Here is a 13,260-nt window from a genome sequence, read left to right as displayed (position 1 = left end):
GAGACGTGTTTCTACGCCCGTCAGTGTGTTGTGACATCATAACGACGTTGCGGTGTGATGCGCTGACGACGCATGACGAGGCAGGCGACCAGTCATGTGACCCGCCTGGCTCAGAGGAAAACGCAGAAACAAACATTTCTATATTCAGTTCAAAAAATCATATTTAAATCAGTAAAGTAAAATACAGTATATAAATATATTTTTTTCTGAATCAGAGGGAAAGTAAGTTTGAAGATTTTGAACTTAAATCCGATTCGCATCAAATCAAAATGGTCTTCAAAGTCCTTCTGTCTTTGATTTATTTTGATTTATTTTCTTTACAAATCTGGTTGGGTTGTCGTTGATCTTTTTTTTTCCTCATTTTTTCTTTTTATTTCTCATTTCATAACAATGGTATTAGATACAAGTAACAATGGAAATAGATACTATTTACAATTGTAATAGATACTAGTAACAATTGGAATAGATACTAGTAACAATTGGAATAGATAATAGTAACAATAGAAATAGATACTAGTAACAATTGTAATAGATACTAGTAACAATGGGATTAGATACTAGTAACATTAGAAATAGATACTAGTAACAATGGAAATAGATACTTGTAACAATGGGAATAGATACTAGTTATATTAGAAATAGATACTAGTAACAATGGGAATAGATACTAGTGACAATGGGAATAGATACTAGTCATAATGGGAATATGTAGTAGTATCAATGGGAATAGATACTAGTAACAATGGAATAGATACTTGTAACAATGGGAAAATGTAGTAGTATCAATGTGAATAGATACTAGTGACAATGGGAATAGATACTAGTAACAATGGGAATACATGCTAATACAAATGGGACTAGATACTATTTGGAGGAAAATATTTAACATCTGAAACACAGAGCCCCATAGGGTTCAATGACAAAATTGTCCAAATTGTTACTGGAAACATTGCAGTAGTTACTAGTAACAATAAGAATAGTTATTAGAATTAAATTAATAAGTAATAGTCCCTTATACATCTTGACTAGTGAAACTAAAATAGTTAAAAGTTAGTGTTGGAATAGCAACAAGTAATGAAAATATTAGTACTAGTAACTTTTATAGAGTGAGTAGTGGGTCATATGGATTAAATGTGTCAACGTCCCTTTCTGTGGAATCCTCCACAGTTCCTAATTACACTGTATGTTCCTCTTTGTTGTGGTCGCTTGTCGTGTCCAGTGTGAACGCCCTAGAATCAGTTATTTAATCCACACAGTGCATGGAGTACACACTGCAGCAGCAACCGTCATGGTCACCAAGTGAGGAGGAAGGATACGAGAGAGGACCTCCAGAGTGGGCGAGAGACCTCCGCATCACATGATCCTCATGGAGACTCCCTGACCGCACCAGGAGGGGGGGGCTAGATAGGGGAAATATAGGGAGGGAGCAGGGAGAGAAAGAGAAGGGAGGGAGGGTTGGAGGGGGGAATGGGGTGAGAGAGATTAGAAGGGAGGGAGAGGAGACTGAGATGGAGGGAGAGGGAGTGATGAAGGGAGGGAAAGAGAGACGGAGGGGGGACAGAGAGCAAGGAAGTGATGGAGGGAGAGAGAGAGCTGTCTCTGGCTGGGCCTCCTGGTGCAGGGTGTGAAAATGGAGACGTGTTTCTACGCCCGTCAGTGTGTTGTGACATCATAACGACGTTGCGGTGTGATGCGCTGACGACGCATGACGAGGCAGGCGACCAGTCATGTGACCCGCCTGGCTCAGAGGAAAACGCAGAAACAAACATTTCTATATTCAGTTCAAAAAATCATATTTAAATCAGTAAAATAATATACAGTATATAAATATATTTTTTTCTGAATCAGAGGGAAAGTAAGTTTGAAGATTTTGAACTTAAATCCGATTCGCATCAAATCAAAATGGTCTTCAAAGTCCTTCTGTCTTTGATTTATTTTGATTTATTTTTTTTACAAATCTGGTTGGGTTGTCGTTGATCTTTTTTTTTCCTCATTTTTTCTTTTTATTTCTCATTTCATAACAATGGTATTAGATACAAGTAACAATGGAAATAGATACTATTTACAATTGTAATAGATACTAGTAACAATTGGAATAGATACTAGTAACAATTGGAATAGATAATAGTAACAATAGAAATAGATACTAGTAACAATTGTAATAGATACTAGTAACAATTGGAATAGATAATAGTAACAATAGAAATAGATACTAGTAACAATTGGAATAGATAATAGTAACAATAGAAATAGATACTAGTAACAATTGTAATAGATACTAGTAACAATGGGATTAGATACTAGTAACATTAGAAATAGATACTAGTAACAATGGAAATAGATACTAGTAACAATGGGAATAGATACTAGTTATATTAGAAATAGATACTAGTAACAATGGGAATAGATACTAGTGACAATGGGAATAGATACTAGTCATAATGGGAATATGTAGTAGTATCAATGGGAATAGATACTAGTAACAATGGAATAGATACTTGTAACAATGGGAAAATGTAGTAGTATCAATGTGAATAGATACTAGTAACAATGGGAATAGATACTAGTTATATTAGAAATAGATACTAGTAACAATGGGAATAGATACTAGTTATATTAGAAATAGATACTAGTAACAATGGGAATAGATACTAGTTATATTAGAAATAGATACTAGTAACAATGGGAATAGATACTAGTGACAATGGAATAGATACTTGTAACAATGGGAAAATGTAGTAGTATCAATGTGAATAGATACTAGTGACAATGGGAATAGATACTAGTAACAATGGGAATACATGCTAGTACAAATGGGACTAGATACTATTTGGAGGAAAATATTTAACATCTGAAACACAGAGCCCCATAGGGTTCAATGACAAAATTGTCCAAATTGTTACTGGAAACATTGCAGTAGTTACTAGTAACAATAAGAATAGTTATTAGAATTAAATTAATAAGTAATAGTCCCTTATACATCTTGACTAGTGAAACTAAAATAGTTAAAAGTAAGTGTTGGAATAGCAACAAGTAATGAAAATATTAGTACTAGTAACTTTTATAGAGTGAGTAGTGGGTCATATGGATTAAATGTGTCAACGTCCCTTTCTGTGGAATCCTCCACAGTTCCTAATTACACTGTATGTTCCTCTTTGTTGTGGTCGCTTGTCGTGTCCAGTGTGAACGCCCTAGAATCAGTTATTTAATCCACACAGTGCATGGAGTACACACTGCAGCAGCAACCGCCATGGTCACCAAGTGAGGAGTCACAAAAAAACTCTTCATAAATGAAGCATGTTTGCTATTGTGATGGAAATGACAAGTGAACTCAGTGTGAAGAGCCAGATTTAATGCAGTCTTCATGTCACCGGTTGCACATTAATATATAGAAAATGTAATTACTTGGGATGTGGTCATTAAAACATATAAAAGCAAATAAAATAAAACAAAATCTAAATTAAAATACAAGAATCAATTGAATACAGTAAAAATAAATAGCGAAAATCATGGATAAAAATGCCTAAAAGAGGAAAAACAAGCACAAGCATAGATTCAGCATAGGTTCAGCTTCAGGTTTTTCCAGAATGGTTGAAAAAAGACGCTGGGCGTGATTCCACCGTGTGCGTGCGTGTGCGTGTGTGTGTGTGATTCGCAACTTGTTTAGCCAGATTTTCTCTTCCTTCAAGAGATATTTTGAATAACTTGCGGTATGTATTTGTGTACACGGCTCCAGATTTTGGCCTGTAAAAATCCCAAATATGAAGTGTGTGTGTGTTGGCGTGGTGCTGGCGTCCTGCTAGGCCTCTCACACCAGAAGAACGTGAAGACACAAATCTTTATAAACGTTCTTCTGCCGTACTTGGTTGTGCTGTTTGTTGTTATACTGAGTTTCTCATTGGACTTCATTCGGTCTGTCGGTCGTTTTCTCTCTCTCTCTCTCTCTCTCTCTCGATCTATTGTTCTATCTGTTTCTACTGTCCATCCAGGAATGCCGCAAAGCTGCTTCCTCCCAGCTCTTTTTGCTGTGGGAGGGTTCTTGTTGTGTTTTCAGGGCGTGGCCAGAAAGCAGCGTGACGTATTTAAAGTCCAAACTTCAGAGTGTTTAACAGCTGAGTCAGAGCGTCAACGTGGTGAGCAGTGGACAGAAGGTGTTTCCCAGTGAAGAGCTCAGGTACAGCTTCAGGTTTCTCCAGAATGGTTAAAAAAGAGTGTGTGTGTGTGTGTGTGTGTGTGTGTGTGCGCGTGTGTGTGTGTGTGTGTGTGCGTTTCACAACTTGTCAAGCCAGATTTTTCTTCCCTAAAGCCTAAAGAGATATTAAGAATGTGTATGTGTGTGTATGTGTGTCTGTGTGTGTGTGTGTGTGTGTGTGTGTGTGTGTGTGTGTGTGTGTGTGTGTGCACGTATGGCTCCAGATTTTGGCTCGGAAAAATCCTTCCAAAATCCTAAAAGATGAAGTGTGTGTGTGTTGCCGTGGTGCTGGTCTTCCTGCTCAGCCTCTCCGACCAGAACAAGGTAAAGACACAACTCTTTTTAAACTTTTTAATTTCTTCTTCTTCTTTCTTCTTCTTCTGTCGTACTTCGTCATGCTGTTTGTTGTTGTACTGAGTTTCCTTCATTGGATTTCCTATTTTCGTGTGTTTAGAGTAAATAATATTTTAATGTTTATATATGATAATATATATATTATAAAAATATTTGAATTAAATATATATTATTTATATAAATAATGTATTTATTCAGAATTACAATAAATATACAATATACAATAAATATATTATTATTTATATAACTAATATATAATAATAATAATAATAATTATTATTATTATTATTATTATTATTATTTAATATTATAAATTATTACAGAATATATAAATATTTTAATATTTATTTCTCTATGTCATGTATTTTATTTGTATTCTTGTATTTGTATTTGTTTCTTCTGCTGTTATTGGATCTTTTACATGTGAGAGTAAGTAAACACCTTGTCTTTTGTTTTACCAGTTCAGGAAAAGAGTAATTCCACAAGGTACCGTGAAAACTTCTACTTCTACTACACTACTATACTTCTATGCTACAGTAGCTCAGGAGGTAGAGCAGGTCGTTCAGTGATCTGAATGGCTGGTTCGATCCCTGGTGCCTCCTGGTAACTTGCTGAAGTGTCATATGACCCCAAACTGCTCTAGTCGAGCTGGTGTGCCCCATGCACGGCTGCCGCTGCCATTTACTATAATTCTGTACAACTATCCTATACTATACTACTACACCATACTACTTCTATGCTACTATAACTCTATACCACTATACTATACTATACCACTGTACCATACTATACTACTATACATCTATACTACTATAGATCTATACTTTTATGCTACTATAACTCTATACCACTATACTTCAATACCACTATACTTCTACAATACTATATTGTATAATACTATAACACTACTACTATACTTCTATACTACTATACAGCTATACTACTATAATGCTATACTACTATACTTCTATAAACCTCCTTACTTCTATAATACTATAAATCTAGACTACTATACATCTTTAGTACTATACTTCTATACTACTATGCTGCTATAATTTTATACTACTATACTACTATACTTCTAGGCTTCTATACTACTATACGTCTGTACTATTTTACTTTTATAATATACTTCTATACTACTACACTTCTATAATTCCCTTCTATACTACTATACGTCTTTAATACTACAATATACTTCTATACAACTATGCTACTATACTTCTGTACTTATATACTACTATAAATATATATAGTAGTATATATACACTATATATATACGATATACTATATATACTATATAAACTATATGCAATGTATGCATCTCGTCTCACCGTTCTCAGTTCCGTTCCCGCAGTGTGTCAGTATTCACTACACTATCGTTCCCAATCGCCACGCCCCCCTATCGTGAAATATCACTATATACACTATATACAGTATACTATATACACTATATATACCAGTCACGCCTTATTACCTTGAAATAACACGGGTCCTCGCATATTGACCAATTCTCTTAACGACCTTGTTGTAGGAGCGGAACTCGGTTGCTAAGTGAGGAGTACCTCTAGTACTATACAACTATACTAGTATACTTCTATACTACTGTACTTCTATACTACTATACATCTAGAATACTATACTTCTATACTTCTATACTACTAGTGTTTAGGAGGATGGAACAATTCCTCACATTATATGTTCCAGATATTTTAACTTGCTCATTGATCCCGTGTTGGTTTTCCTCCACCCAGGGACTGACTGCACCCACATCAAGACCCTGCACTCCAACGCATCCAGCGGGATCTATGTGCTCCAGCCCCTAGGAGCCAGGGTTCCGTTCAAGGTACCAACACAGGGTTCCTCAGAGTATCAATACAAGGTTACTTAGGGTTCCTCAGGGTACCAACACATGGTTCCTCAGGGTTCTTCTAAGGGCCTGAGGGTGCCAACACAAGGTTCCTCAGGGTACCAACACATGGTTCCTCAGGGTTCTTCTAAAGGCCTGAGGGTGCCAACACAAGGTTCCTCAGGGTACCAACACATGGTTCCTCAGGGTTCTTCTAAGGGCCTGAGGGTGCCAACACAAGGTTCCTCAGGGTACCAACACATGGTTCCTCAGGGTTCTTCTAAGGGCCTGAGGGTGCCAACACAAGGTTCCTCAGGCTACCAGCACAAGGTTAACTCAGGGTTCTTCTAAGGGCCTGAGGAGGCCAACTCAAGGTTCCTCAGGTTGCCAACACAAGGTTCCTCGGAGTACCAACACAAGGTTCCTAGGGGCACCGGCACAAGGTTCCTCGGGGTGTTGGCACAAGGTCCCTCGGGCACTGACACAAGGTCATGACCTCTGACCCTGTGACCTGGTTGTCCCTCCGCAGGCTTACTGTGAGATGCTGCCCGATGGAGGATGGACGGTGTTCCAGAGACGCAGCGGGGGAAAGGTGACCTTCAACAGGAACTGGAAGGCATATAAACAAGGCTTTGGACATAGGAGAAGTGAGTAAAAACAGTCGGTTCTGGCCTCCCAAGCAGAGTGAAATGCCAAGACATGAACGCGTAAATGTCCTTTTGAAATGAAGTCAACGTGACTAATGAGCAGAGGCCGACCATTCTAGGTTCAGAAATACTCCAGCCATGTTTATTGGGTTGGAATTTTACCCTCTGAGAACCCGGGATCTCCCGTCTCTGCTCCTGGTCCAGAAAGGATGTGACATCAGAGGTCAGAGATCGAGTCTCAAACGATGTAATAGTCAGACCCCCCCCCCCCCCCCCCCCCACCCCCAGACGACCATTGGCTGGGGTTGAAACGCATCTTGCAGCTGACCAAGAACTACAGGAAGAGCTGGACCCTGCGTGTGGACCTGTGGGATCACGATGGTGGACGGGCCTACGCCGAGTACAGAGACTTCCGGCTGGGCAATGAGAGGGAGGCCTTCAAGCTGAGCGTGGGCGCGTACAGCGGGGACGCAGGTAAGCTGGCTCACATTAGCCTCAGTTAGCTGCAAGGTTATATATATATATATATATATATATATATATATATATATATATATATATATATATATATATATATATATATACACACACTTTACACACTATAAACACTATATACACCATATATACTATATATACCATATATACTATATATACTACACACACTATATATACACTGTATGCATCTCATCTCCTTTCTGTTCTCAGTTCCATTCCCGCAGTGTGTCAGTATTCACTACACTATCGTTAGCAATCGCCACGCGATATCACTATATACACGATATACAGTATACTATATACACTATATATACCGGTCACGCCTTATTACCTTGAAATAACACTATTACTATACTTCTATACTACAATACTTCTATACAACTATACTTCCACACTACTACAATTCTTCTATACTACTATACCACTATACTACTTTATTACTGTACAACGATACTTCTATACAACATTACTACTAGACAATTTTGCCACTATACCACTATACTTCTATACCACTATACTTCTATACTTCTATATTACTTTACTACTTTACTACTATACTTCTATACTGCTATACTACTATACTTCAATACTTATATACTACTATACTTATATACTACTCAACTACTGTACTTCTATACTACAAATACGACTATACTTCTATACGTCTATACTACTGTACGACTGTACTACTATACTTTTATTCGTACTTCTGTTAAAACTAGTATACGACTATACACCTATACTGCTATACTTCAGATAACTTAATATAATTAGAGTCTTCTGCGTTACTGAATGGGGAGAAATACAATCATTCTGAGCCCCAGAGAGGGTCGGGTGATGCCTTCATCTGAAGTTGGGGTCTTAACGGTGGTCGGGAAAACATGGAGATCTGTGTTGAGCCTGTGTTTGTTTGTCAAGCATCTGCACAGGAACAAAAACAACAGGTCGAGTCGTAGTTTAGATCAGTGACACAAGACTCTCAAACTGTTTGTTTGTTCTGAATCAAACAACAAAGAGTCGGAAAATTGGAACATTTCATCTTTTTTGCTGAGTGACTCCTAAAGAATGGAATCTCCAAAAAATGCCAAACTTTTCATCGCTAGTTTAGATTGAACTAGCACTGTGCTAAATAGTAGCACTGTGCTAAATAGTAACACTGTGCTAACTAGTAGCACTGTGCTAACTAGTGACCAGTACCACAGTGCTAATTAGGAGCACTGTGCTAACTAGTAGCACTGCGCTAACTAGGAGCACTGTGCTAACTAATGACTAGTAGCACTCTGCTAACTAGTAGCACTCTTCTAACTATTGACTCGTAACACTGTGCTAACTAGCAGCACTGTGCTATCTAGTAGTACTGTGAGAGACCGAGGTGCGTTTTTCCAGAGATGGACTCCAGTGGAACAACAATGCCACGGCCACGCCCTTATAACCACCCTCCCCTGCTCCCCACCTTCTCACCCAAAAGGCGATGCCATCACAGGGCTGTACAAGGGCATCGACCAGCGTGGCTTCGGCTTCAGCACGCTAGACCGAGACCACGACGGCTGCTCGCCCTGCCTGTTTGGGGATATCCTGGAGAGCGAGTGCAGCCAGGTGGAGGGCGGCGGCGGCTGGTGGTACAGCCGATGCGGCTCGGCCAGCCTGCACGGGGAGTGGCACCCGGCCGGGCAGCACCTAGGCTGGGCGTCCGGCCTGCACTGGCGCACCTGGAAGGGCCCGGCGCCGTACTCCGCCAGAGCCACCCGCATGATGGTGAAGGCTGAGTGAAGGACAGGGCGTGTGCTCCTGTCAGCTTTATTCAACTTACCCTTTTTTGGTGGGGATTGTTTGGGCTGTTTGGGTTGTTTGGGCGTGTCTAAATCCATTGTTAACATCCTATGTGTCGTCTTTGAATTGCATTTGATTTGTTTCAAAGGTGCAACACAAATAAAGTTTGATTGGTTGGTTGATCCGTTGTCTTCACATCAGTTTGTTTTTTAAGGAATAAACAATTATCCCGCAAAACATGAAAGGTTTGGGCACCTTCGAGACTTTCACCGGCTTGTTAACAATTTAAACAGTTGAACATGGCATCAACGCGGCATTTTGTGTGTAATCTGAGGGACGAGGGTTTCTCTCTCTCTCCCTCCCTCCCTCCCTCCCTCTCTCTCTGCTGAGTCATTTGTTTATTCTCACATCTCTGAGTCGTCATTGCAGGGACCTGTTGTGCGGCGCGTGAACGATCTGGTCGATCAGAGCCAAGTCCTGGTGAACACACCATCCTACTGCACATTGGCTTTGTTATTTACCAGGGCCTGTTATATAACGTCACAATAAACGGTTGCCCGGCTGACCAGATTTTGGCCATTGCAATATATAATAATATATCTATAATGAGAATATAGCGATATGGATATCTAATTATATAGGATCTTTGTCACAAAATTATAAAAGAATTACAGTCGTTTTAGTTAAAGTTTGCATAGCCTATTTTGAGGGGGGCAGATTTTGGATAAAAATCTGTCACTGTAGTCCGTCCATCACAGGTTCATGATTGTCCAAATGGGTCGAGGTCACATGCGGCCACTGAAACGGAGACGTTACAAATTACTCACAAGGAACAAAGTCGGAGCTAGAACAGGTAAACGTGCATCGGCCTTCGTACAGACACTGGTTTATTATCAATATAGTTATTACTTTGATAATAAATCGATGTCCGTACACAGACTGCGGGCAGAGAGGGTCGGGCAGGGCGGGGCGGGGCGGTTCTGGGAAGCAGCGTGCGGGCAACGCTAACATCCTGTAGCGGCTAAAAGTTATGAATTAAATATGACTCCTCGCTCTGTGTTTGTGCTGAGTCATGCTTTCCAAACCTGCTACAGTCAGTTTAGGAGCTACCTGTAGTTTATTTCCTTTTTAAACAATATTAGCAGCCGGGGGCCATTACCGCAAAATGGCCCCCGGCTGGGTGACTGGGGTCCCTGTGTCACAAAGAAGAAGTTTGGTCCCATTAAATCCAAATGAACATGAATAGAAACGCAGGATTAGGTCGTTGGAGTTCATCAATTGATTACAAGGTGTTTTTTAATTGTTATGTCTTAATTCCTTTACCTGGAAAGCCACTGTTTCACTATCTGCGACATTATCTATCATTATCAGAGAAAAAAACCATCCAATTGTTATTGGACATGCATAATTATAAATCATTATATTAATTGTATTAATACTATTAATATCCACAGGGATACCAATCTGTATGTGTTGCTTCTTGAACCTATTTTATTTTATTTTATTTTTTAAACATTTATATTTCGACGTAATAAAGCTGTGGCATCAAGGGTTTCCAACCTTTGCGGACCCCTAGGCGTCCCGGAAACAATCGCGGCTTTATTTTACTTATTTATTTTATTCAATTTATTTTAGAAATATTTTATTCAATGATAAATATGATAAATACATGAATAGGTATTTTTGGGCTACTGGGCCTCCCGGCTTTGAGGGGTGTTGCGGTGTCATCATGGCTCAGAATCCTTTCCAGGTTCAAATATGGATTCATATCTTATATTTTCCTGTTTGGCAAATAAACCAACGTAATATCTATTTCTCTTCCCGTTTTACACTGTATTTAAACGGAAAAACCCAGGACGTCATTCAGTTGAAATATTTGGTTATTCGGTTACTCAGGTTCTGTGTACTGCGTCTAATACGTTTCGGATCGATTGCGTTGAAATATATGTAAAGTTTAAAAAAAGATACATATATATTTATATCATTCCTTCATGGACCCCGAGGGGGCCTCGGACCCCAGTTTGGGAACCCGTGCATTCGTCTCCAGAACTCGATTTCCCACTATGCAGCGCGGTGCACAGGGGAGAGGCTGAGCGCGGTGATGAGCGGCTCGACCCTTTTTGTTTTTGTCCTGCGGAGTCGACCGGTCCCTCGGGGGGAAAAAAGGAGTCGCTCCATTCGTCCGACTCGCCCCGGTTCGTTTGGTTCGGTGGGTGTGGCGCGTGGCCTCCGTCACGTACCCAAGCCCGACCGGACGCCCTCCCGTCGGCTCCTCGGCAGCCGGGGGGATGGGCTCGCCGCCGGAGCGACCCCGGACGCCCGAGTCGCTCTGGAGAGTGGTTCGCCGCGAACGGATCGTCCGCGCGCCTCGCATCGGCACCGAGCAGGGCTGCGACGGGAGCGCGAGCAGAGGCATCCCAGCGACCCGCACACAGGTAACGGCAAAAGCAACGTTCATCTCCTTTGTTTCCGTGCGGCACCTGCGCGATGCTTTGCAGGTCAATTCCACCCCATCATGCGGACTATCCGCGTGCGGTGCCCGCGTCTTTGTGTGCGGCTGTGGGTGTTGGAAGCCAGGGCCATGCGATCCCGTCCCACTGACATCTCCATCTCCATCTCCACCCCGTTCCCATCGCATCCCGTCGACATCTCCGTCTCCATCTCCGTCTCCGTCTCCACCCCATTAACATCCCATTCCCATCCCGTCCTATTCGCATCTCCATCTCCATCTCATCCCCGTCCCCATCCCCATCTCCATCGCCATCTCCATCTCATCCCCATCTCCATCCCCATCACCATCTCCACCTCATCCCCATCTCTATCTTCATCCCACTAACATCCCTATCTCCATCCCATCTCCATCTCCATCTCCATCTTTATCCCCATCCATGCATCTGAGGGGGTCTCCGTGGGATTAGTGGGTGCTTTAGGTTTTCGGGTGGTGCGTGACGGAGCATGGGGTTGGTGTTGTGGAGGTCTCGGTCAGGGAATCCCTCATCCATGTCCCTGTGGTGCAGGGTGCATGCTCACACACAATGCATCGCAATGTTACCGCATTATTATTATTATTATTATTATTATTATTATTATTATTATTATTATTATTATTATTATTATTATTTATAATAATAATAATAATAATATTTTTTTACTATAACTATTATTATGATTATTATTATTTTAATTTTAATTTTTATAATTATAGCTATTATTATTATTATTATTATTATTATTATTAATAATATTACGTTTTTATGATTACTATTATTGTTATTACTATTATTATTATTATTATTATTACTACTATTTTTATTACTAGTATTATTATTGTTATTATTACTATTTCTATCATTATTACTTATTATTATTATTATTATGACAATTACTATTATAACAATAGGGATCCTAAGGGCTCGACACCTATTGTTATTGTTCTGGGAAAATTTTCTGAACTTTTAAATCGAAAACTATTTGATTTACATTTAGTCATTGATCAGACGCTTTTATCCAAAGCGACTTACAATTATTCAAACACCGACGGACGCAGCCATCAGGAGCAATTAGGGGTTAAGTGTCTTGCTCAAGGACACTACAGCATGCTAGCAGGAGGAGCCTGGGATCGAACCAGTAACCTTTAGATCACTAGACCACCAGCTCTACCTCCTGAGCTACCATCCCCATGATCCAGAAGAACGGCAGAAGCTACGAACACGGTAACGCGTCGTGAGAACCGGTTCGCCACAAACATCTCGTGGTTAAAGTTTCATCCAAATCCATCCACGTACGAAGCTGAAATAAATGACAAACAGACCAAATTTGACCGATATCTCAGACGAGGTCCAATGCATTTCACACCAAAATATGTCCCATCCGGCTAAAACTGTCTGGAAGACATACTTCGGCGTAAACTACGAACACGGTTGAGATGTCCTTTAAACCGCAATGTCACAGGG

The 13,260-nt window shown here is 40.3% G+C and overlaps 1 protein-coding gene across 1 annotated transcript; it reads left to right on the top strand.

Moving 5' to 3' along the window:
* The first annotated feature begins 4,121 nt into the window (after positions 1 to 4,121).
* LOC307246522 (angiopoietin-4-like) lies at positions 4,122 to 9,407 on the top strand. Its single transcript, XM_080022465.1, has 7 exons — positions 4,122 to 4,174; positions 4,417 to 4,516; positions 5,008 to 5,032; positions 6,301 to 6,392; positions 6,925 to 7,042; positions 7,331 to 7,516; positions 9,006 to 9,407. The coding sequence occupies exons 2-7, from the start codon at positions 4,454 to 4,456 to the stop codon at positions 9,305 to 9,307; spliced, it is 786 nt and encodes a 261-aa protein (XP_079878591.1). The 5' UTR covers positions 4,122 to 4,174; positions 4,417 to 4,453; the 3' UTR covers positions 9,308 to 9,407.
* The last annotated feature ends 3,853 nt before the right edge of the window (positions 9,408 to 13,260 follow it).

The sequence above is a fragment of the Zeus faber genome (genome assembly GCF_960531495.2).
Source record: "Zeus faber genome assembly, chromosome: 21".
NCBI classification, from domain to species: domain Eukaryota; kingdom Metazoa; phylum Chordata; class Actinopteri; order Zeiformes; family Zeidae; genus Zeus; species Zeus faber.
This window is presented reverse-complemented; position numbering and strand designations above follow the sequence as displayed.

Bases quoted from the DNA above. Each gene is read 5' to 3' on its own strand.
- LOC307246522 (XM_080022465.1), top strand. From the start codon at position 4,454: ATGAAGTGTGTGTGTGTTGCCGTGGTGCTGGTCTTCCTGCTCAGCCTC. The intron at 5,033-6,300 runs GTACCGTGAAAA...TCCTCCACCCAG, and splicing joins GAAAAGAGTAATTCCACAAG to GGACTGACTGCACCCACATC. The intron at 7,517-9,005 runs GTAAGCTGGCTC...CTCACCCAAAAG, and splicing joins CGCGTACAGCGGGGACGCAG to GCGATGCCATCACAGGGCTG.